Genomic DNA, 22,049 nt, shown 5'->3' on the forward strand with positions numbered 1-22,049 from the left:
TAATATATGGACTGATTTTCCATAATTTCGCGTATGCATATAATGTACAGTGTATTTTTTGTCACCAACTGTGTGTATATCGTGTTTTGTGTGCGGAGGAGCGATCAGAAACGGCAGAGTACAGACTCCAGGGGAGGCAGGCAGTTCTCTTCCCTCATGGCAGGGGGCGCTCATGATCCCAGATATTGTGACTCCACAACTGCAGAGTAAGACACAGTGAGCTAGCCATGGAGCTAGCTACACAGTAAATAAGTAAAGTACAGCGATATATTTGTTTTCTCCTCTCTTCCGACGTCAACATGAAAGACCACATTTCTACACTTTAACAGTTTTCTGAAGTGGATTTTCAATTGAAGCAGGAGATAATAACTAAAGGAAGAACAACACCGGAGCTGAACGTTTTGCTTCGAGACAGTTTGATGATTCTTTAACGGAGTAGAAAAGACATGCCGAGGATAGACTTGGCTTTGGATGAACGGATATTTTTGTGCACAATTAGCTGTGCATGGATTTCATTGATAAGTAAAGGTAAGACAGCAATAAGATGTTTTTTTGGGGGGTTTTTTTTATGAAATGTGCGTTTTGTGGGCTACAGTTTGTGTCTAAATAATTCAGTAAAGTAGAAGCGGTAGCTAATCTACCACAGCAATTATTTATTAATTAAACATTAAGCCTAAAACATACTACTACAACAGACTAAATGTTCTGTTCTGTGTGAAAATATCTTGAATTTTTTTTTGGTGTTAAATCCTAAAACATGAAGTGGCATTGTTGTCAGTTGCTATGGCAACGAGTCTGCGTAGCTTGACGAATACAGATAACTTTGCTGTGGATCATAGCACGAAATCAGTACCTACATTTCTAAGTTTCACTGAGTTAACGCGGCTATTGATGACATGTAAATTATTAATCTTTTTGCCCTCCAGCGTTGTATGCATGCGCGAAATTTCCATACGTCCAAAAACATGCATGGTGTCTAAGTCATAAGTCAGTGCCTCACCAGCAGTGAACCTCACCGCACGTCACTGATATATAAAATTATAAAGTGGAAGGAAAAGGATACCTTTTCAAAACATGTTCTGTCAACTGCAGACAGAAGTTTGTTGAATCACTTTTTACCATAATTGCAGCTGCATTCTTCTTTGTTCAATAGCTCAAGTCTAGCCAGACTGAATGAATAGTTTCTGTGAACATCAGTTTTCAATACTTATGCATATTCTTTAATGTAAAGTGTTCCAATGAAACTGGTGTTTTTTGTTGTTGTTAAAGTTTATTTCCAGGATGTTCTTGTATTTATCTCCGTTCATCTCTCCATTATTTCCCCACCCCTTTTAGAAGAAAAGCATTGTGATGGTTCACACATCCATCTGAACTGCAGATGAATGTGTGAACATTTCAGTATTAGTTTCCTAGTATTAGTTTAATATGAAGCTCCAGGTGAACTCAGGTGTGTGGTACCTGCAGTCAGGTGACCTCTGCGCCAGTCCGGACGAACAGTTAGTCAGTCCCGCTAGCCAGGCTCCGCCCCTCTGCTGCAGTTCAGTTAAGCGTTGGTCAGCCAGCACACTCGCCATGAGCTGCCTGTGTTTGTCAATGCTCTCAGGGACAGCCTGGACGAGATCATTGTTTCAACATTTTCAGACCTCTTTCCGACAAAGGACACAAAGCATGTGATGATGTAGTAACCGCAGTCAACCTTGATGTCATTCGGCATCTCCTCCATCTCCATGGACTGCAGGGCTTCTCCGAGCAGAGAGAGGGCGCTCTCACAACGCTCTGTCAGTTTCTCCAACCTCTGTTTAGGGGGGAGATGAGTAAAGCAAATGTGAAGGTTTGGTTGAAGCTTTCCTATTCCTGCCATTAGCTCGCCTTCTTCATTTTTGTGTTCATCGGCTTCACATAAACTAGAGGAATGAAAACTACAAACATTGTTTTTGGGGAAACTATCCCATCGGATTTAATCAAGAATGTACGGAAGAGGATTACGGCCACCAAAAATAAATAAATAAATTATAAGATTTTGACTTTAACTCGGAATTTTGGCACTGTGCCAATCTACATCAAAATCCAAATAAATAACAAAACACTTTAGGTGTATGTCAGTTGTTTACTATATGGAAAATAATCACTAAACTGATTAAAATCAGAATTCTGAGAAAAAAAAGTCAGATTTTTTTTTTTTTTTCCCCCAGTGGCCCTAATCCTCTGAATGGAACAAATGTCACCAAAACAAAGCGAAGCAGGATTTTTACCAGTCTGAATGTCAGCCAGTCTGAGTGAGTGTGACTGAAGTCTCCGTCCAGCTGTTTAGGGAGCTGCTGACTGTCTACATATTGCTGAAGGACTCCTGTACCGCGCACAATGTGGGTCTGAGGAGAGAATGTAAAGATGCAATAAAACATTAGCACCAGGACAGGATGAGAAAGTCTGGCAAACAGTATCATAAGCAGTGAAAAACGAGGTGAAAATCCAGGAGAACTCTTCTCTCCTAACAGCTTTAACATCATTTGGGCGGGATTTTCCTTTAACAACCAAAGGTTTGGTGCTGCCAAGCCGTAATGCAAACCACATGTCACAAAGAAATTTGCTCTGCAAGTGTGCATGAAAAACATGTGAGCTGACAGATGCAAGTTCTGACTTGATTCATAGAGGAACTTGCAATGTGTAAATGTGCAGCATGCACCCCGAGGCTTAAGCACAAAGTGAATTTATTCCAAGGCAGATGGAATCCAACATAATATAACTAGAAGAACTCAGAATAGAAAATCTGATTATAGTTATGTTAAAGAGAGAGGTTTCTTTTTTGTAACAGCGTTCTGTTGTTTAGTTTCAAGGAAGCAGTAGCTTATGTGTAGCTAACAGCTGTCTGAACAAGTTTTATGTGGTGAAATATCAGAAATAAATTTGAATCTATGAGTTAATAACTGCTGGGTTCAGATTAAATAAAAGTAGTTTTCTGGTAGGTTAGGTAGGCTTACACATCCATTCGTAATGTCTACTGCAAGATGGTGAAAACAGGGCAAAATCACTGAAATGCACCAAAAAACCCGAGGTGGTATGGATTATGCTCTTACATCTTATTGTTATGTCGGACTTGCCTGGCTTACTTAGTTATTGTTTATATTCATTAAAATCCAACTGTATTAAAATAAGAACATTGTTAGCAAAACATAAATTCATAAAAAAAAGAAACAGAAAGTTGCTGCCCCCGAAACTCAGTGCTCTGAGCTTCCACCCCAGTGAGGCCTTTTTAAAGTCTGGCCCGGCCCATAATGTATCATCTTTTAAACATTATTTGTAAGAGGCCATAGGCCTCCACGCCTTTTCGAAATAAAACTTGCATAAACAGCAACCATAATTGATGTAAAAAACATAATTAAAAATCAGTTTTGGAAATGGCCATTTGCTCAACTTTAAAGTAAGAACTACTCACTGATTTTTCAGACTTAGGGAGATTATAATACTGTCTGGTGCAGGTAAGACGGTGACATTTAGAAGTACACTTAACACTTAATTAAATTTTCTTTTAAAGTTACTCTTAGGATGAGAAATATAGTTAGCAATAGTTCCCTTCCCTAGAATAGAAAGACATCATGTTGCAGTGAGTTTGTAGAAAACTCTATAAGTCCTCTCAGTTTTGGAACATTAGCAACTAGTAAGCTGGACCCACATTTACATGAGTTTAGCCATTTTCAAATACTCTAAAAGTTTTCACATTTGTGTGAAACAGCGATATTTTCCTAGATATTGTCACCTCTGTCCCATCTAGAGCTAAGGAAAGGGACTCCTGCTGCTCCTCCATCAGGACCAACACGGACCCTAGACCGCCAGGAACCAAGACCTGGAACACACACAGAAAACACATGCGTCTGTGCTACCAGCCCTTTTGTAGGACAATTAAAGCACACAAGCAAAAAAAAAAAAAAAAAAAAAAAAAAAATGGCACATTTGTCTTAACAACTCCTTTGTTTTCCCTTCGCCTCACCTGGAACCGTTTAAGAGCAGAAAGGCAAAGACTAGATGGTTGGGAGCATCTGCTGTCTATTAGCACAGTTAGTCCCTTTTCTTTGGCTTCGGGCCTGATGGGGGATGATAAACAAAGGTGAATGTAAGATTAAAACAGTTTTTAAAGAAAACGTGCTTTCAAAGAGCCACAGTGGTCAGAAAAGTTTGTAAATCGGAAAGTATTTGTTTAATATGAGGCGTGTAAAAAGCTTAAGACAAAGAAATACCTGTTAGAACATCAATGGCCTCTTTCACAAACAGTCCTCACCATAAACCCGCAGAGACAAGCCCCAAATCACAAATCAAGCTCTTGATATCCTGCACACCTGTGAGCTTTAACCCTCTTAAGAGACGGGGTCATTTAGACCCCACGAGTTTTTTACTCCGTGCGCAGTCCAGCAACCCCCGCTGGACTGTGCAATTCAAAATCTTCCCCATTTTGAAGAGTGGCTAAGAGAAATGTTGGTCATTAAAAGTTCCTCAACACTCTACCTTTAAAAACTAAAAAACATGCATGGGTTTCAAATATTTTTTATTGCAGACGTTGTGTGACGAATGCTTAGGGTGACTTTATCCTATTGCAATCAAAGATTATTTCTGGGCTTTTTACATCTTCACCAGCATTGTCAGTAGAGGTGGTGTATGTTGTTGCTGTTGTTATACAGACAAACATTGAGAAATAAGAAGATCATGTGCCAGAATCAGAACAATATTTAGTGGACACACACAAGCTCACCGAGTGATCCGGTGGTAACAGGAAAGAACCCGCGCCACCTCCTCCGAGCAGAACCCCTCCTCAGACGCACCTGCATCTGTGAAAACCAGAGCTCGCCCCAATCTGTCCACTGTACCTGTAGAGATGAGGTGTCTGTAATTAAAGGTAAACTGCTACCCTGTCTCTATGTGACAGGCTTGTTTGGGAGAAATGCAGAATAAACAGGAAGGACTGAATGAAAGGAGGTCACCTGTCAGCTGCAGCTTCCCTGACTGAAGTAATTCTGTATCCAGTTCCCTTAAAAGTGCCGGCTCTTTAGAGGTAACACCATTTATCTGGTCAGGACACGTCTCCGGTGATCCAGCCTCCACAGTCAAGTGGTTAAATGAAGATGTGCTTGACTGACCATTGCAAACAGGCAACGATCCATCTTCTGTGTCAGCTGGAAGATGGAAAAAACAGAAATAGCACAATAGGAATACCAGGGAGACTAAAAAAATCAAATATTACTGCGGCTGAATAGGTTTTCCCACCCACCTCCACTGCCGTTCCTTGTGTTTTCTTTCCCTTTAGTGTCAATTGTGGGCACTCCATCAGGTTTACCAATCTTTTCTGTTTCCTCTGCCTTCCTTTCCTCTGGGATTAGCAGCTTTGTAGTTGCAGAGTGGGCTGTGGGACTTGGCAGAGGACTTTTACCCTGTAGTTTTGTGCCTTTTTGGTTTTTGCCACCAGACCTAGCCTTTCCTTTGGCGCCCTTTCCCTTCCGTTTCCTCCTAAACACAAAGCACAGGAAGATCTTACTGAGGTTACAGTAGAGGGGATAGAGTATCATTTTTTCATTAGTTGGAGGTTTCTTTGTGCCATCCAATTCAGTGTAATACGCATGTGTAAGAATAAGGAAAGTATGTAATCTGTCATGTAACATTTCCATACCGTGGAGCTCTGAATCCGGCTGTTTTAACTTCTTTTCCTCTGGGACACACTCTGTCCTCTGTCTGCCCTTCAGTCCTTTCATCTGGAATCTTCGGCTTCGATGAGTTCCTTGTCTTAGACTGAACATTGGCTGGTTCTTTGCTTCCAGAGACTCCAGTAAATAGCCTCTCTGGTGCGTCCGATGTTGGCGTAACAGCGTCGGTGTCTCCACTCAGTGGTTTATCTGCATCCTCAAACACAGAGTCTGAATGTGAGCCATGATCCGATTGGCCCTCAACGTCATGGCCACTTTTATGGCTTAAGTCGTAGATTTCGTTTGCTATTAAGCTGTCGCTTCTCTGGGAGTCTTTATTTTGGTGTCCATCTCGGGACGGTTGTGGGAACCCGTTGCTGTCTCTTTCCTTGCCCACACCAGGTCTCCTTTCTTTCAGTGGAACATCAAAATAATGGCTGTGGCTTTCCAAGCTATTGTTATCCCTGCTTGTTTTATCTCCTTCATCTGAGTCATGAGCAGAGGAGGAGTAAGACGGTCTTACTCTGGCAGATCCTGAAACCGTTGTTGGAGGCTTTGGCGGTAGCAAGACATCCTTTGGATTTGCCTCCTTCTCCTTGGTACTATAGGCACCCCGAAAGCTTCCCGATCTTTCAGGTTTTGCATAACCCCAAGCTTTTCCTTTGCGAAGTTTGATGGCCTTACCTCTCCTGCATAAGGGCAAAGTTCTGGTCTTACAAATCCCGTGCATCTCCAAGTACCTCTGTTTGGTATCAACCCCTCCATCAGGTCCTCCTCTGGGCTCCAAAAGCTCCACATAATCCCCATCCATCTGAGGCTGCCTCGCAGTCCGCCCAAGGCCGTCTTCACTGCGCCGCCGTCTGATGGCAGGGTCCGAGCCCATGCAGTTTGGTGGTAGACTGTCATCATCTTCATCGTCCCAGGACCAGGAGTCCATGTCTCCTGAGGAGGAGCCACCCCACCCTCCGAGGCTGCTGCCCCCCTCACTGGAAAGGCGGTTGGAACCCAGGCCAAGCTCCTCAGAAGGGTCATGGAGGAACTTTGGGTAGACTATTTCCTTCCACGGCACTCTTACCACGCCATCACATGTGCTGACCAGACAGGTGTCGAGTCCCCCTCCAACTAAGCAAAAGATGGCAAAGGATGGAGTTCAAACAAAAATTGTATTTAAAAAAGTGCCTCTAGTTTACAGTTATGCTAAAAAACAACCTAATCTGATTCTATATTTTTAGATTCCAGGAGGTAAAAAAATGAGCTGGAGAAATGTAAATATTACTTCAGATAAACTGAACATAACTTAGTCATTGCTTAATGTTTACACAGAGAATCTAAATTATAAGCCTGAATAATTTATTCCAAACAAACTATAACATTGATTCACTGGTTTAGTTGGTTGTTTGGTTTATTCATAGGTCATAAACTGTCACAACAAACAGTCGTTTTTTTATTGTTAAGGTTTCTCTTACAAAGGCTCTTCTGTTATTTCTAGGCCTGCTAGAGTATGATCAGTGTTGAAGTGTTTTGGCTGCTATAGTTTGCAAAATTTCTCTTTCAGGAAGTTCACAGTCACTTCAAACAAAGCCAAAGGGATAAGTGTTTTCCAATCCTTGGCTCAATGGATGCATGTCCACTTAAGATGGAGAACGATTGTGACCTGGATAATAACTGGCTTCCATGCTGTTCTGAACGATCAGGCTCAGTTCTGCAGACTCACTTATACAATTATCATTTGTTTCATGGCTTATTAAGTATAATTTTGTGAGCACAAACTTCAAAATGGCTCAACTCGCAGATGCGTTGCCTTGAAAATGATTGTCTTTTCTCTTTAAAAGAAAAAGCATAACTGGATTTTGAAATGCTGAATATCAACAAAATGCTAAACTCTGTATTTAACGATCTCAAAACATGAAAATCAGGAGGGAAAAATAGCTTTGTAGCTGAGTGTTGCTTCCTCTTTTAATGTCAGTCAGACAGATACGACCAATCGAGAAAGTTTACCTTCTCTCTTGTGACCCCGTTCTTTGTTGATGCTGTGGAGCCACTCGGAGGTGAACACCAGGGGATGCTGTGACTCGGGCACCAAGATTTCTTGCACAGTACGACCCCCTGGTGCCAGACATTTTAGGGCCAGTCGTGGGCAGCGAGTAGAAAAGGGTACCACCTGCAGGTAGAAGTCATTACTGCGCAGGAGCCTCCAGTCCAAGGTGGAGAGCTGGACAACCACTTTCTCTCCCAGGCAGAGGGGCCAGCCGGAGTGAAGGAACAAGCATCCCAAATACTGAGACTGGGAGATAATAGGGCATATAGATTAGCGAGAGACAAAAAAAAAATATTTACAAAATGTATATTTTGTGAACCAAGTCTTTAATTTGAACATCATCAGAGTCATTTGTTAATTAATACAGTCTGTAAGTCTGAAACATAATGGTTATTTTCATAAACATTCTCAGAAGTTATGAAAACTACATAGCTTCCAAATTTTACCTGGTAAAATGTTACCAATTTTTACCTAATTTTACCTGGTGTTTTTCCAAAATTTACCTGGTACTTTTCAGGAAAGTAATCGGTGAGGTCTGGATTGACAACCAGGATGGTTCAGAAAAGTAATCAGTACATTCTATAAAAGAGCAGCTTTTCATTCAAAGGAAAACAACTTTTTAATCAACTCACAATACAGCCTGGTTCCTGAATGTATTCACTAAGTTCAACAAAGGTGCCCAAACATTCCAAGAAAAGTCCATGAAAATACTTTGTTAGTTCCAGAAACTAAGTACTGAGAAAATACCAAATTTAAAATGACATTATAAAACAACCTGAATATACCCAGTAAATTCCAGAATAGTACTCATTAAGTTTTGGGAAACAACCCCGTAATAATACTTGAAAAAGTTTGAGGAAAGTATTTCAAATTTTCCAGAAAAGTAACAAGCATGGTAAATAAAAGTTTCAGTTTCCAGGAAAGTAACATGTAAGTTTTAGGAAAAATATCAGAAAAAGAACCCAGTAATGTCTGGAAAGTACAGATAAAGCTCAGAGATAAAACCTAATAAGTTCCATGAAAGTTCTGGAAAGTAACCTCTAAATACCAGATTGATACGAGCTGTTTTATCCCTCTGCCACAATCTTAGACCCCCATCTCATGAGAGGCAAGGGTAAGTTTCTACCTGCTTTGCTTCAACTTAGCCACTCTGACAAACTGAATTTCTAGAACCTATCCCGCACTGGACAGTAACAGGGTTGATCAACTGGCCTAATGTTTGTACCAAAGAAAACCTTATGACTCATGTGACCTTTCCGATTTGTACAACTGCTTTGATGAATTGAGACAATGGGGAGAACTGTGGAGAACTGTGAGTCAGACAACAAGCTACAGGTGACCAACTCAACACAAAGCCCCCTGGCTCATAGGAGGAAAATACGAGTTGACAAAGCAGTATGAGAGAAGAACATTTGTTTAACTCAATTAGGGTAAAAAAGACTCTTTACCTGGAAAGACTTTAAGAATTTGGGCAAAGAATGGAGTCCTGCAGAGGCCTTCCACTGCTATTACTGGATTGATCTATTACAGTAATGCTCCCTAATGAAAGAAGTAACTCGAGGTCAATGAATGCTGTGTCAGATCTAGATCTCAGCTCGTAAAGCCTGAACTCAGCTTTGCTATTCTCAGTCACGTCTAAAACACTGACCCGGTGCGGCTCCCTTCCCTCCAGACACAAGAGACGTGATCACATTAAATTCTTTCCTCCACCTCTCCTCCATGTTTCCTACTCTTACCTCGCTGCCCGTTATTTAATTTCTTCCTCTTATGCCTTTCTTTTGTCTCTTTCTGAGTCTTTTCTCCAGCTCAGGGCAAGCTTCAGGCAAGTAGAAGGCTAATGTATTTCAGAGCTGGGCATTAGCGTAATAAACAAGTCCACATTCTGAAACTTTCTGTGTCCTGCGGTCCTCTCCACCCACTTTTCACTCAATGTACGCCTGTGTCTGCGCCTTCTCCCCCCTGCTGCCCTCAGCTCCCACTTTACAAAATTTCTCAATCACACCACTATGGTCTGCAAAATACATCTTCCCCCATTTTTTTCAACCACTCAACACAAGCACAGTGAATGAAGGTCATGTTCATTCTCTCCATTCTCTCGTCCAAAGCCCCACTGCCGCTCTGCGAGTTCCTCCTTCTCTCACAGCAGTAACCCAATCACATATGGAAGGAATTATTGTCATGACTCAGAGTCTGACTCCCGTCCCAGGCAACTCCACTCAGCGACAATGAAAACATCGCTCGCTCACAGCCCCTGCATGCGGACGTGTATATTACCGAGGGTCTAGAGAGGAAAACTCTACAGAGAAATGCGAGAAAGCTGAGGCACGAACCCTTGAACTGGAGCCCATCAGTTGTTTTGCCTTCGAGTGTCTCACAAAGTAAAATGAAAGAGCTGCTAAATTTAAGCGTCAGAGTTTTGCTTGAGCATGTAGTGCTTATCATTTGTTTGGCTAGTGCAATCCCGAATTTGCTCGATTTAGACAAATTTCGCAAATGGTTGTCTTTAACATAGTGTTTTACTTTTAGGGTTAAAGGCCAGGGGTCAATTGAAGTGTTGAATTAAAAGGCAAAATATCACACTTATGCTTCATTTTTCTGCATGTTGGTCATTTCTATCTTTTCTGTGTGAAACATCTTAATCGGCGAATTTAAAACATTTTCTTACAGTCTTGTCCTCACAAAAAAAGTTCTTCAAAAGTTCTCATCATTCTTGCAAAACCACAAAACATGATCCAAATTTATAGTAACTAACACTGGCCTGTATGTGGTGCTGCACTGCAGTCAATTAAATAAAAATAAGACCAAAGAAGAAGGTAATCTGTTTTGGTTTTCTACATGAAAATATAGGTATATACTCTCCTGTATTGGAACACAATGCTTTGTGTTCCAATAAGTATTGTCTCCGGTCTTTCATTTTGTTTGTTGGATTTGTTTGGATGCAAATTTGGGATGGTGAAAAATCGTTTGTCTAGTGACATGGTCAAGCATGTGTTAGACTGAAAATACTTGCAAACGGTATGTCAACGGCTAATGCTTATAATTGCTTTTAAAGGTTTTTCTGGCTTAGGAAGTGTACTTTGTCTCAAATTACCACAAATAATATAACTTTGGTCTAAACACGAGGGAATTAGAAGATATTTCTGGTAATAGGTTTGGTTCGACTCATACTCCTGGCAGACTTAGAATCAAAATTATTTTAATCCCACCCAAAATCTTTAGTTTTGCTAAGAAATGAGACGGCCATTTCTCAAAATAAAATAAAGAAATATAAAAGGAGATACTGTTTGAGAAACTAAACATCGGTTTTGATTTTCATTTTCACTGATCCACAGAAAAATCTCTATTATCGTGACAGTATTCTGATAAATTCTGACCATGTTTCTGTTGGTATTTTTATTTGGTGATAAGTTCAAAGTCTTTGAGGCAGGAAGGCTTCCTCAACATCAACCTATTTTTTCTCTCCTTCTACTGATTCATGATCAGATTGAGTCTGGATGCTAGTTTAGCCGCTCCAAAACTTTTTTACTGAAGAAACATTAATAAAAAAATATTCCTTTATGCCTTAATCTACCAGGAGTATGAATTATTTTGTCCCTAATTAGTTAGTGTAAGGATGCCTATAAGTTGTAGATTGAGGTGTCAAAATGTTTCTATTTTGCGTCTCTTTAAAGTTGTCTTGATCTTTGAATTTAACTTACTCAGACAGCTGCATCATGTTGCGATACTTTGTAACCATTTTGTTTTTTTTATCAATCATTTGCTTCTTCTTGTACTTGTATCACTTCTACATTGCTTTTTTTAATCACATACCGTGTTTGAGGTCTTTCTTACTTCAATTGTACAAATTATCAAATTGTTCCACGTTTTCTCTCTCTCTTTAGTCTAGTCTTGCATCGCCTTTCATTCTTTTTTTGCAATGCATCTTGTTTTTGTCACTCTCTTGATCATTTTGTTGTGCTTTTGGTAGTTTCAGTTCTTCAGCTTTTCAACCTTTGACCCATCGGATACATGGCCAGTTGGTCCATTTGGTAACTCATCCCTTTGTCTGCCTGTAAATCCTAAAACATAAGGTGAGGTATTTCTCTATAGGCCTACGTACTGGATTCAAACTTCAATGAGCAAGAAATGTGTTTTAAATATTTACGATGCACAGGTCTTCACTTTAGAACTCAATAATAACCTGAAGATCAGATTAGAAGTTATCAGAAGAAGAAAAAACCCAATAAGGCATCGTCCTTCAGAATTTGAGTAGATGTGTCTCCTATCTCAGCTTACATGAACTTGACCTCATGTTAATCCTCATGAAGAAAACATAAATATCGACTTGGATGTGTCTAAGCCGACTTTAAATACTCCATTTATTTCTCTAAACTCAGCTGAACGACCCTGCGACCTCTATAAAGCTTAAGACTCGATTTGCTTTGACGACTCGAGGCTCGACTTGGACCGACTGGTCAACCGCCTGTCCCCGGGGGCGCGAGCGTAAACATCGCCGGAGGACAACTTTCACCAGAGGATTCAAGAAGCTGACACATTTCCCATAGCAGACTTCTTGCATGTGACAGCAGATTCTGCTTCTGATTATGCGTCGCTGTGGGTGTTCTCGCTATGCAGCGCGCTTGCTCTTTGGAACTCACACAGGCATGCTGCTGAAGCTTGTGCAGGAGATGCTTGGCAGGTACGAAATAGTCCAGGAGGTAGCGTAGGCTGTCGTGTTGATAGGTTGACTCCAGGACCGAGAAGACCTGCAGAAACAATGGAGGATCAGAAAAGAAATGGACAAAAAAGAAAAAAAAAATACTAAGGTTAAAAACTAGATATGAGTATTTGGTATTATTTGGTCCAATTTTGTTTTAATGTTATAACCATAAACTGTGAAAAACCAAAAGTACCATTACATAAAGGAATGCTTGTTTTTCTTGTTTATTTATTCATTTATTTATTTATTTATTTTTTTTACATTTTTCACCAGTACGAGTATAAGAAGCATGCTGTGTATTTGCATTTTGCCTCCTGCGGCAACAGATTGCAATACTACCTGTAATTACAGTTGCAGGTCTTTCAGAGTATTTCTCTACCACCTTTTCTCATCTAGAGACCAAACTGTTTTTCCCATCTGTCTTTGCTAAATGGATCCCGACCAGTTAGACTTGATGCAAAGCGTCTGGGAACATCAATTTTCAAATATTGCTTCCTATTCTCATATGGGTTTAGGAGTGAACATTGACTGGGCCCCGCTAACAGAGGTAGATCTACACCTCTTTTCAAGGTTTACATCCTTTGCATGTAAACCTGTTTTTCTTAAAACACTATACTCCATTTTACTCCGTCAAGTCCGACCCTGCTTTTATTTTGGGGTATGCAAGTAAGAGTATATGAAAAACAATTCACATCACACTTTTTAGAATAAATTTTGTCAACAAAATTAACTAAAAACCTTATAAGGTCATAATTACCCACTACTATTTGTTAGACAATACATACAACATAGATTAGTTTAAGTCTCAGGCAATCCTGAAACAAAGGAAAGGTTGAAGGGGTGTCAATACCCTAAAAGCCATGGGTTGTTATGGTCATCGATTTGGCTTTGTGTGGGAAAGCTCTGAGACCGTGACCTGAGATCACATCAGCAAAACTGCCATTTCGTCCATGGTAACAAAGAAAACTGGTTGGAAACAAAGCAATTACTGAAGTTCAGTAACCGATATAGTCTGAAGTACACTCATTTGCTATGGGAAAATGAGAGCAATTGTGACTGAAATTTTGCAGGTCTAAAAACTGAAAATCCACAACAAATCTGAATCACCCTCGGTTACAACTTCCAGATGTCTAAAAGTGTCTTCTGCTTCCAATAATACGCCAATATAAACATCATGGACATGTCCAGTCATCATCCTGTTGAGGAAGGAGACTGAGTCTGGATCCCTAGTATCAACATGTTTTGATGTGAAACATGCCTCTCAATCCAAGAAGAAGAAGAGCGCACGACCTTGCGACGATACTGACTTTAGCTGGAGAGAGAGTTTCTATCCACAGGGAAGCAAATCCTGCACCCACATGGGCTGGAAGGCCACTTAGGAAGGAAAAGGTCATCAATCCAAAGGCAACATCACAAGCTGGTTGACAGATGGCATCATGGGGAAAGAATAGTGAAGCAACATCTCAAGACATCACCCATGAAGCTAAAGCTAAAGCTTGGGTTTTTCTACTGTGCAATGCCACCAGGTTGGCTACAAAGTAGTCACAAAGGTAATGTTTGCAAATGGCACATCACAGAGCCCTGACTTTAGTTTCATTTACGATATCATTTGTGGGCAAAACTTTAAGGAAGGTGTTATATGAGATATGTAGTTCACAAACTAACTGTCACAACAGCTCTGTCAGAAGGAATAGGCTATACTTCAAGCAATCTTTTGAGAGGTACATGTGGAAAATGTGTAACTTAGGTCATTCAGCAATTCTACCTATTGGTTAAATTTTGGTTGAGTGCTCCTTTTCTAACCCCGTCATTAACCGAGTTGTATGAACTTTTGGAAACTTGTAGCCTTGCAATAAATGTACAGCGAGTGCTTTTCATTTTACCTGAGAGAGGAGGGGTGGCGCCGTGCTCTCGAACGGCGGATAAAGTGACGAGAGCGCCCCCTGCACGCAGTCCTCCATTGCCTCCGAACCCTAAGAGACACAGACAGTGAGGAAAGGGTTAATAATCCCAAAGCGGACCACTTGATTGGACTCTCACGTCTGGGTTTGAGTCCTGCTGAACAGCCGGCTCCTCTCCCTCGATGCTGACACCCACACATATTAATATACACAGATACGCCGCTTTCAGCTTCCTGTTGTAAGATCTGGGGAGTGTCAAACATTTCCCCTGCCGGCCAGTGACCCCCCTCCCCTTCCACGCCCCCCCCTCTTCTGCCCTTAGTTCAAAACAAAGTGCAAACTCCCCCGACAGATGCAGATGCGCGTGCATCTGAGAACACGGCTCCGGCGAAGCACGAGGACCTCGCTGTTTATTTTTCTGCTTGTGCTGTTGGCATGGCAACCTGTAACTTTTTTTTTCTTCCTCCCCTCACATTTCCCCTTAGACATTCAGTCTGTTTCTCTCCGTGTTTTCCTACGCTCCCTCCTCCAATACCCAAATCATCCTCCCCTCCACCCCAATGAGGCGCTGAACCTCGCCTCGACAAGCCTTTCTGTCATCTGACAACAATTACGTCTGGATTCTCCATACACTGGGCCGAACAATTACAACGAACGAAAGGGGATAGATCGAAAGCGGTCGTAAAAGACGAAACAAAGAGAGCAGGGTCTGTGGAAAAAAAGACGAGTGGCGAGTGAGAGACGGCCAGGAATGAATGAGCTGGAAGCGGTGTGTGTGTGTGTGGGGGGGGGTATTTTATGGCAGAGGAACCGGGTTCAGGAGCAGGAAGAATTATTCTCTGGGTTTTGTTTTGTGTACATAGACGAAACGCGGTTAGCCACGCTGGAGGGCAGAATGAGCTATATAAACAGGAAAGTATTTGAAAGAGGTCGGAGTTTTTTAATGTGGCTACCTTCTTGTCCAACTTTTGACAGATAGGTATTGAGAAAATAGAGCCGAGAGTTCAGGTTCAAACAAATGTCACGTGCAGTTTCCAGTTCCAGTTTCCAGTGTCTGAACAGAAATCTCAAGCTCAGGAAGTAGAAAGGCGCTGGATAAAAGTTTGAAATTTGTTTTTGCAAAAGTTGCTTAGACTCCATTTACTGCCGATAATTAGCTAAACTACCAGCTTGTATGGAAAGCAAATGGCAGCAATTAACAGCGGACTGGTGCTGGGCACAGACAAGCTAACAGTTAAACTTACGTAAGTGTTGGTGGACAACAGGGATTAGTTTTCCAGATACAAATACGATTATTACTTTGGGTCCTGGTGAACAAAACTTCAGTAAACTAATGTGTGAAACTAGATACTTAATTCTTAACTTTTCAAACAAAATAAGAGAAAGGAAAAAAACTCCCTTCACTTGAAAAAAAAACATACAGATTAAAGTTTTTGTTACATTATGGCCACAAATTTCATTGTATTTTATTGGAATTTTTGCTGCAGTTTTAACTTTTGGGGTCAGATTGGATGGAAAATCTTCAGTGAACTAATCTCAGTCTGAGTCATCAACTGGCCATTGAATAAATAAAAAATATTCAAAGGAAAATACTTTGCCACGGTCTGTAGTCAAAATCCAGGTGTAAGTATAATTGAAATTCTGCCCCTTTAGAGACCTTGAGAGAAATGAATGTCTTCCAACATTAATAAACTGGAGCAACAGAAAGAAAAATGTGCCACAATTTCTTCACAGCAACGTTAGCGACTAATAGTTTTTCTCAAGAATTTTCCCTTGACATTCTTTTGCCTCTACCCGTTAACTTGCATTCCTTTTCCGAACCAATTTGAGTTGTTAGTGTTCACATGCCTGTGCACACGAGTTTCTACAAATGTTTAGATTCAAAAATGTAACTTGTCTGTTTATGTGCAATGGTTGCAATAATGGAGAAGGAATAAGATGGATCAAAGCTGCTTTTAGCAACACAGCAACGAGGCGTATCATTGAGTATGCAATAATATGTCACGAATTTAAATTTTAAAACCTCTTGTCGTTCATTGTCAAAGCTACCCAAGAACTCAATTTGCTAAGAGACATGAAAAGATCCTCAAGTAAAACCTGGTAAAAATCTGCTCAAATAAAGACTTATTGAAGTTTTCAAGCAATTAGTACCACCAAAGCATCAAATATCCCCAAAAAAGATGACAGTATAGTTTAGTGTCGAAAATGTCACCATTTCTAATACTTTTGTGTGGAGTGTCTTGCAAACGTGTTCATATCCTTTCGTAAGAAAGAAGTGAAAGGGAAAAGAACTTCCTCATAAAAATGTGGAAACTATGATGTTCTTTTTGCATTTAGCCCCCGTGAGTCAGCGCTTTGTAGAAGCACCTTTCTTTGCTGCTGAAGCTTCAGATCTTGTGGGTTATGTCTTAACCATCTTTGTACTTCTAAAAACGGATATTGTTGCCCAGTGCGCTTTATGACATAGCATGAGATCGGTCAGAATGGGTAAGCAGCATCTGTGAAAATCAAGTTTCGAAAAGCCACAGTCTTAAATTTGTCATTCTAGCCAACTTCTTGCAGATGAAAAGTGGAGCAAGCCAGTGAAATATTTGCTTTTACAAGCTCTCACCTCCTCAACCTTGGCGATGGGGAAACTGGTTATGTTGGATTAATATTATTTCAGTATGGACGGAACTGTGAATACCGTGTCCGCTCTCGTAAATGTCAACGTGACGGGAAACATTTTATCGCTTTGTCCCGTTTCTCTCCACCACTGTTATTTGTCGCGTGCGTATGTGTGTGTGTGTGTGTGTATGTGCTGCAAAGTGCTCCTACAGTTACAAGTTTGCAAGAAGAATAAGAAGAAGGCTTGAAAAAGCTGCTTTTACTCAAGATTCTATTTTTTATGAGACTGAAAGCGGTTTAAAACCAATGTTGGAAGAAATCCGCTGAAGCATCAAATAAACTGGATGTAAGGGATGAAGATAACTGGCAAAACATCAAACCTGTGAGTAAATGTGAGTTGGAGAAGTTTAAAAAAAGAAGCAAAAACAGCCGCAGACTTGCGAAAAAAAAAAAAAGATTGAGAGAAGCAGACAAATTTTCAGTGAGTGAGAGCTCAGACAGAAAGAAAAAAGGAGGAGGCTGACCAGCGGGAGAGATCGATGGGAAACGAGAGCAGCGGTAACCATGATGGGAACCAGATGTACCAGAAGGACACGAGGAAGAGCAACGGATCTGAGAGGACTTTGCAAAATGTGGAGCTGATAGAGGAGGACAAGATTAGAGGACGATTTGGGGGGAAAAATGGAGAAGAAAAAGGGAGAAAAACAGACAAAGGGAAATGAGGACGAAGAAAAGTAAAGCAGTCGAGCCTGACAGTGATTTCCTCTCCTAAATTAGCTTTTGTAATCTAACCTAACCTATAGTGGGTCTTGCAGCCAGACTGCTTGAGGTTACTAAATGGCACCGCCAAGTGAAATCCAGCTAAGATAATAATACTGTCTTGATTTCTTCTGTAGAACAAAAACCATATGGAGTTGGTGATGATTGTGGTAGAGTTGCTATTCGTTTCGTGAATGTTTTTGAGTTAGCGAAGTTGAACCTCATCTAGTTTGATCAATGCTGCATTCTCGAAATTTTGGTTCACTGGGCACAGCTTTTTTTTTTGGTACTGAGAGGTCACACTTTTTAAACTTTGACCCGAGCAGAACCTTGCGGGAACAGACAGTTTCTGTTGATAGCAGGAGGGAGTTGTGGTGCGGATATAGCCAGAGAGAGATAAGCGGCTCTCAAAGTGTGCCCAATTAGTTAAGTGCTCACTTTTGGTATCTCTTCTTCTTCTTATTATTCTTATTCTTATTATTCTTATTATTATTATTAAAAAGAATAAGAATGAGTAAAATGTATCTTTATACAGTTATAATCAGTTTCACATGGAGGCTTTTAACTGCTGAAGCTTGTACCCACATTCAGGAGCGGTTTCTCGTTTTATTGAGAAACTTTCCTATGAAAACGAGAAAATAGTTTTTTATTTTGACAAAACTAATTTTATGTCTCGTTATAATGAGAAACTTTTACTTGACTACGCCTCTAATATGACAAGTCATGATTATGACTTGCATAAAAAGACACATGAGCTCCTTCTTCTCACCTTGTTTCCTCTAGAAAACATCTAAAAAGAGCAGCAGATGTTGCTGTTTTACTGTTGTGTTATGTTTCTTTTTTAAAAAGTAGATATTTTGTTTTTTTATGTGACATAAACCTCGGTATAACAAGTATTGTAAATCTCGTTAAAATGAGAATGTTTTCTCATTATGACATGAAAGTAATTCAAATTTCTAAGCAAAACATGTATGTGTAAATATAAAGTTACAAAGTTCTTAATTGTCTGCATGATGATATGCAGCTGCCAGGATATGAACCAGTTCCCAGCATTTTGTGTTTTATGACACAAATTGTTATGACTCTCTGCTAAATATCTTTTTCTCCTATCAGCACAGTCTCACAGGCACAAAGGCGTTGTTTTCCCCTCGGATGCTTCCCACTTGTTGATTTCTTTTGAACATTGCTGTATTCCCATGTGCATTTTCTCTTTTTTCCTCCAACTAAATCCCCCCCCTCCCTTTTTGCTCTAATTTGCTGATCCTCTACAAACTCCCAGGGGAATCATCTGTTTTTAGCGTTTTACATGCTCCATTTTTTCCCAAATTGCTATCTTTGTTGGTTGTTTGGTTACGAGGAGATAAGTCATGTGGAAACATTGGTTTATCGGGGCATTTCCGCCCGTTAATAACGGGGCTAAAAGCAAACGGCGAGCTCCAAACGGATATCAGCAGCCGAAGCTTGATAAACTAATCCGCAACGGTGACGTTTGCGTCACTGTTGACTATTTCATTGCGTTGAGAAGATAAAGGATGATGAAGAGGTGGAATAGATGTGACGTGAAACACCAACAAGATTGGGATTGCTGAGCAGGAATGTACCCATCCTTGCTATGCCGCATGCACTGCGTTCTGGACAATTGCAGGAAACTCACGCTAGTGTGAGATTCCTGTGACTGACAACGCTGATTCTGATCGCGTCTGGTTTGTTATCTCCAGCCAGAGCTGTTTGCTTTAGCTTTCATTAGGCCAAATTAGGCGGTCCGCTGGCTGAAATCAAGGGCTGGTACATAACCTCTAGTTACAAAATCTTTCCAGACAGCAGCAATGGAAATACCCTCTGCCACATATTCTTGGCAAAGGAGTGTCAATGTTTGAACGGCTGTATAGCTGTGTGTATGTGTGCAGCAGAGGAGCTTGATGGTAAATTTTAACACCTACGTGTATATGAGCTAAGTTTCTATCATTTGCATCTATAGTGCCTCGTAAAAGTATTGACACTCCGGGAATCCTTTCACGCTTTGTGACGTTGCGACCTGTACGGCAGACCAAGACAAAGTGGTACATCATTGGCCGATTGCTAGAAAAGCATGTGTGGTTCTTAAGATGTGAAAAGTGAGATGTGGAATTTTGCTCAGGATCCTTGAGTCAGTACTTTTACCAGCAGCGTTCATCGCATTTCCAGCTGAAGCACTTCCAGGAAATGTCTCTACCAGAGAATGCCTGTGTTGTCTTCGCACCGTCGTACTTGGCATTATAGTTCAAACTCAGTCAATTTGGATGAAGACGATCTTTGAATGTCTTGCCACAATTTCTTAATTGGATTTATGTCTGGGCTTTGACTATTCCACTCTAACATATGGACATAATACGATCTAAACAATTTCATTGTATCTCTGGCTCTATGTTTAAGGGTTGTTCTCCTCCATCCATTTTCACATTGCCTCTAACCTGCTGGGAAAAAAAGCATCCCCAAAGCATAATGCAGCCACTGCCATGTGTCATCATGACAACACTGCGTGCTTTCTTCATTTTCATTTTTCACATATTTTCTGTTTGCAAAAGTCGACTTTAGGCAGGATTTCTAACAACTTTCTTCTAGCTGTGACTTTCTTCCTATCGCTCTTCCGTACATCTGAGGAGTCAACGACTTGCATTTGTTTTATTTGTCGTGTCAGCAGATTATCCCACCTGAGCTGTGGATCTCTGCAGCTCCTCCAGAGGCACAGTTACCTAGCAAACCCCTGATGTCTTCACAGAGCAAATGCATTTAAAAAGTGGAGCTCCATTTACTAACAAGGTGGCTCTTGAGGGTAAATGGCAGCCATTGTTTTATCTAGGCGATATGTGGAAAATACATGCCACACTTTTCAAATTTTTATTTTATTTCTTAGCATTCTAACTTGCAATTATTCATTGCTTTCCTTTTTTTGTCTATTACAGGGACTCTTCAAACCTTTAAATAGAAATTACATAGAACCAACTAATGTTTTTTAAGTACATATATAATAGGAAATGCTGAGTTTCAGTATTAACTCCTCTGTTACCATGGTATAATTGCAGTGAATTTTCACAACAGGTGATTCTTTGTCTTGTCTTCAGATTGTAAAAATATATATATATAAAAAAAAAAAGTTTCACATATTTCTGTTTTTTAAAACCTAAAAATAAAAAAAAAACACATTTTTTAAAAAAGAAAATTACACCAAAATTCCGATAGTAGCTATATTTATCTGTTTGTTTTTTTTGTTTTTTTTCTTTTCAAAATTTGACCTTAACGTTTGTGGCTCTGGACGGGTTTCATTTAAATGGAGGGAGGTTGCAGACAGCTCCTCCGTTGTACGCTATCCCATTGAAAACACATTGAAGTTTGGGGTCAAACTGCAACTGTTTCTCCTGCTAAAGCTTCCCAGTCCTAGGCAGTGATGGAGGTGAAGAAACTACGGAGCACATGTTCTTCCCTCTCCTCAGACCATGCCATCCCTTGTTCCCTTTCCCTCCGCCCCTCTCTATTTCTCCTTGCTCCACTGTGGAAAATGCGGCATCACCGAAACCACCGTTGCAACCGTCCAAGACTCCAAAAATAAAAAAAGTAACCCTGCCCTGCCGCTTTTATTCTTCCCTCTTCTCCCTCTCTTTCTGATTTTGTTTCTCTTCCTCTCCATGCCAAACAGCTCCACCCAGCACGGCACACAGAAGCTGAAACAAGAGCTCAGTTCTTGTGTCGTTTCTCTCTTTTCTCTCTCTCTCTTGGATTCATTCTCTGTTCATTTGTACATGCATGATTCTGCCATCACCCCATCTGTCTTTCTGACCATTAGTGGGTGGAGGAGGGAATGTGAGCATTATCCCAATGGATGCAACAGAGAGCGCTCTTTTGCGCTCCTGTGCGAGTTGAGCCACAAAACGTCACGCGACTGAAGTCGTGTCATAATTTACAGCCTGTGGGAATTTATCGTCCCGTGAGCTGAGGGTTGGATCTGCTTGAACAATGCAACCCTGCCTGACATACAGCTGAAAAAAGGAGAAACGCTAACAAGGTCCACTGTAGGAAGTTGGAAGGAAGTTCCCCCTGTTATAGCAAAAACTTCAATATATTTTAGTAGAAATTTCCCAAAATCTGGATTTTACGTGGGGTGTCAGAGGAGAAGGGGCTACCTATTTAATTGCATGCCACACCTTTCAGATTTATTTTTCAAAAACGTGTGTGATTTTGCCTTCTGTTTCACATCTATCTGCTGTTTTGTGCCGGTTTATTACAAAAATCTGAACTAATTAGTGAATTTGGGAGTTTTAGAGTTAATGTGGAAAAGTTCAAGCACTATATTTAAGGCAGTTATAATTACTTTACATGACTGCAAAAAAAAAAAAAAAAAAAAA

The 22,049-nt window shown here is 40.5% G+C and overlaps 1 protein-coding gene across 3 annotated transcripts in view; it reads right to left on the reverse strand.

Moving 5' to 3' along the window:
- The window catches only part of arhgef40 (Rho guanine nucleotide exchange factor (GEF) 40), a 57,933-nt gene that overhangs the window by 32,319 nt on the left and 3,565 nt on the right, over positions 1-22,049 (reverse strand). The window contains exons 1-13 of one of the 3 annotated variants that reach the window (XM_015038846.1): positions 14,444-15,687; positions 14,287-14,376; positions 12,342-12,449; positions 7,665-7,950; positions 5,654-6,788; positions 5,258-5,493; positions 4,971-5,162; positions 4,742-4,856; positions 3,986-4,079; positions 3,755-3,841; positions 2,253-2,369; positions 1,697-1,795; positions 1,459-1,610 (exon numbers count right to left, since the gene is read on the reverse strand). In XM_015038846.1, coding sequence (XP_014894332.1) covers positions 1,459-1,610; positions 1,697-1,795; positions 2,253-2,369; positions 3,755-3,841; positions 3,986-4,079; positions 4,742-4,856; positions 4,971-5,162; positions 5,258-5,493; positions 5,654-6,788; positions 7,665-7,950; positions 12,342-12,449; positions 14,287-14,376; positions 14,444-14,674 — 2,942 coding nt within the window. In that variant the 5' untranslated portion in view covers positions 14,675-15,687. Of the gene's footprint in view, positions 1-1,458; positions 1,611-1,696; positions 1,796-2,252; positions 2,370-3,754; positions 3,842-3,985; positions 4,080-4,741; positions 4,857-4,970; positions 5,163-5,257; positions 5,494-5,653; positions 6,789-7,664; positions 7,951-12,341; positions 12,450-14,286; positions 14,377-14,443; positions 15,688-22,049 lie in introns of those variants that run through there. The other 2 variants (XM_015038845.1, XM_015038847.1) reach the window with 2 other exon arrangements.

The sequence above is a fragment of the Poecilia latipinna genome, unplaced genomic scaffold (genome assembly GCF_001443285.1).
Source record: "Poecilia latipinna isolate Pla-1442-1.1 unplaced genomic scaffold, P_latipinna-1.0 Scaffold455, whole genome shotgun sequence".
In the NCBI taxonomy this organism is placed as follows: Eukaryota; Metazoa; Chordata; class Actinopteri; order Cyprinodontiformes; family Poeciliidae; genus Poecilia; species Poecilia latipinna.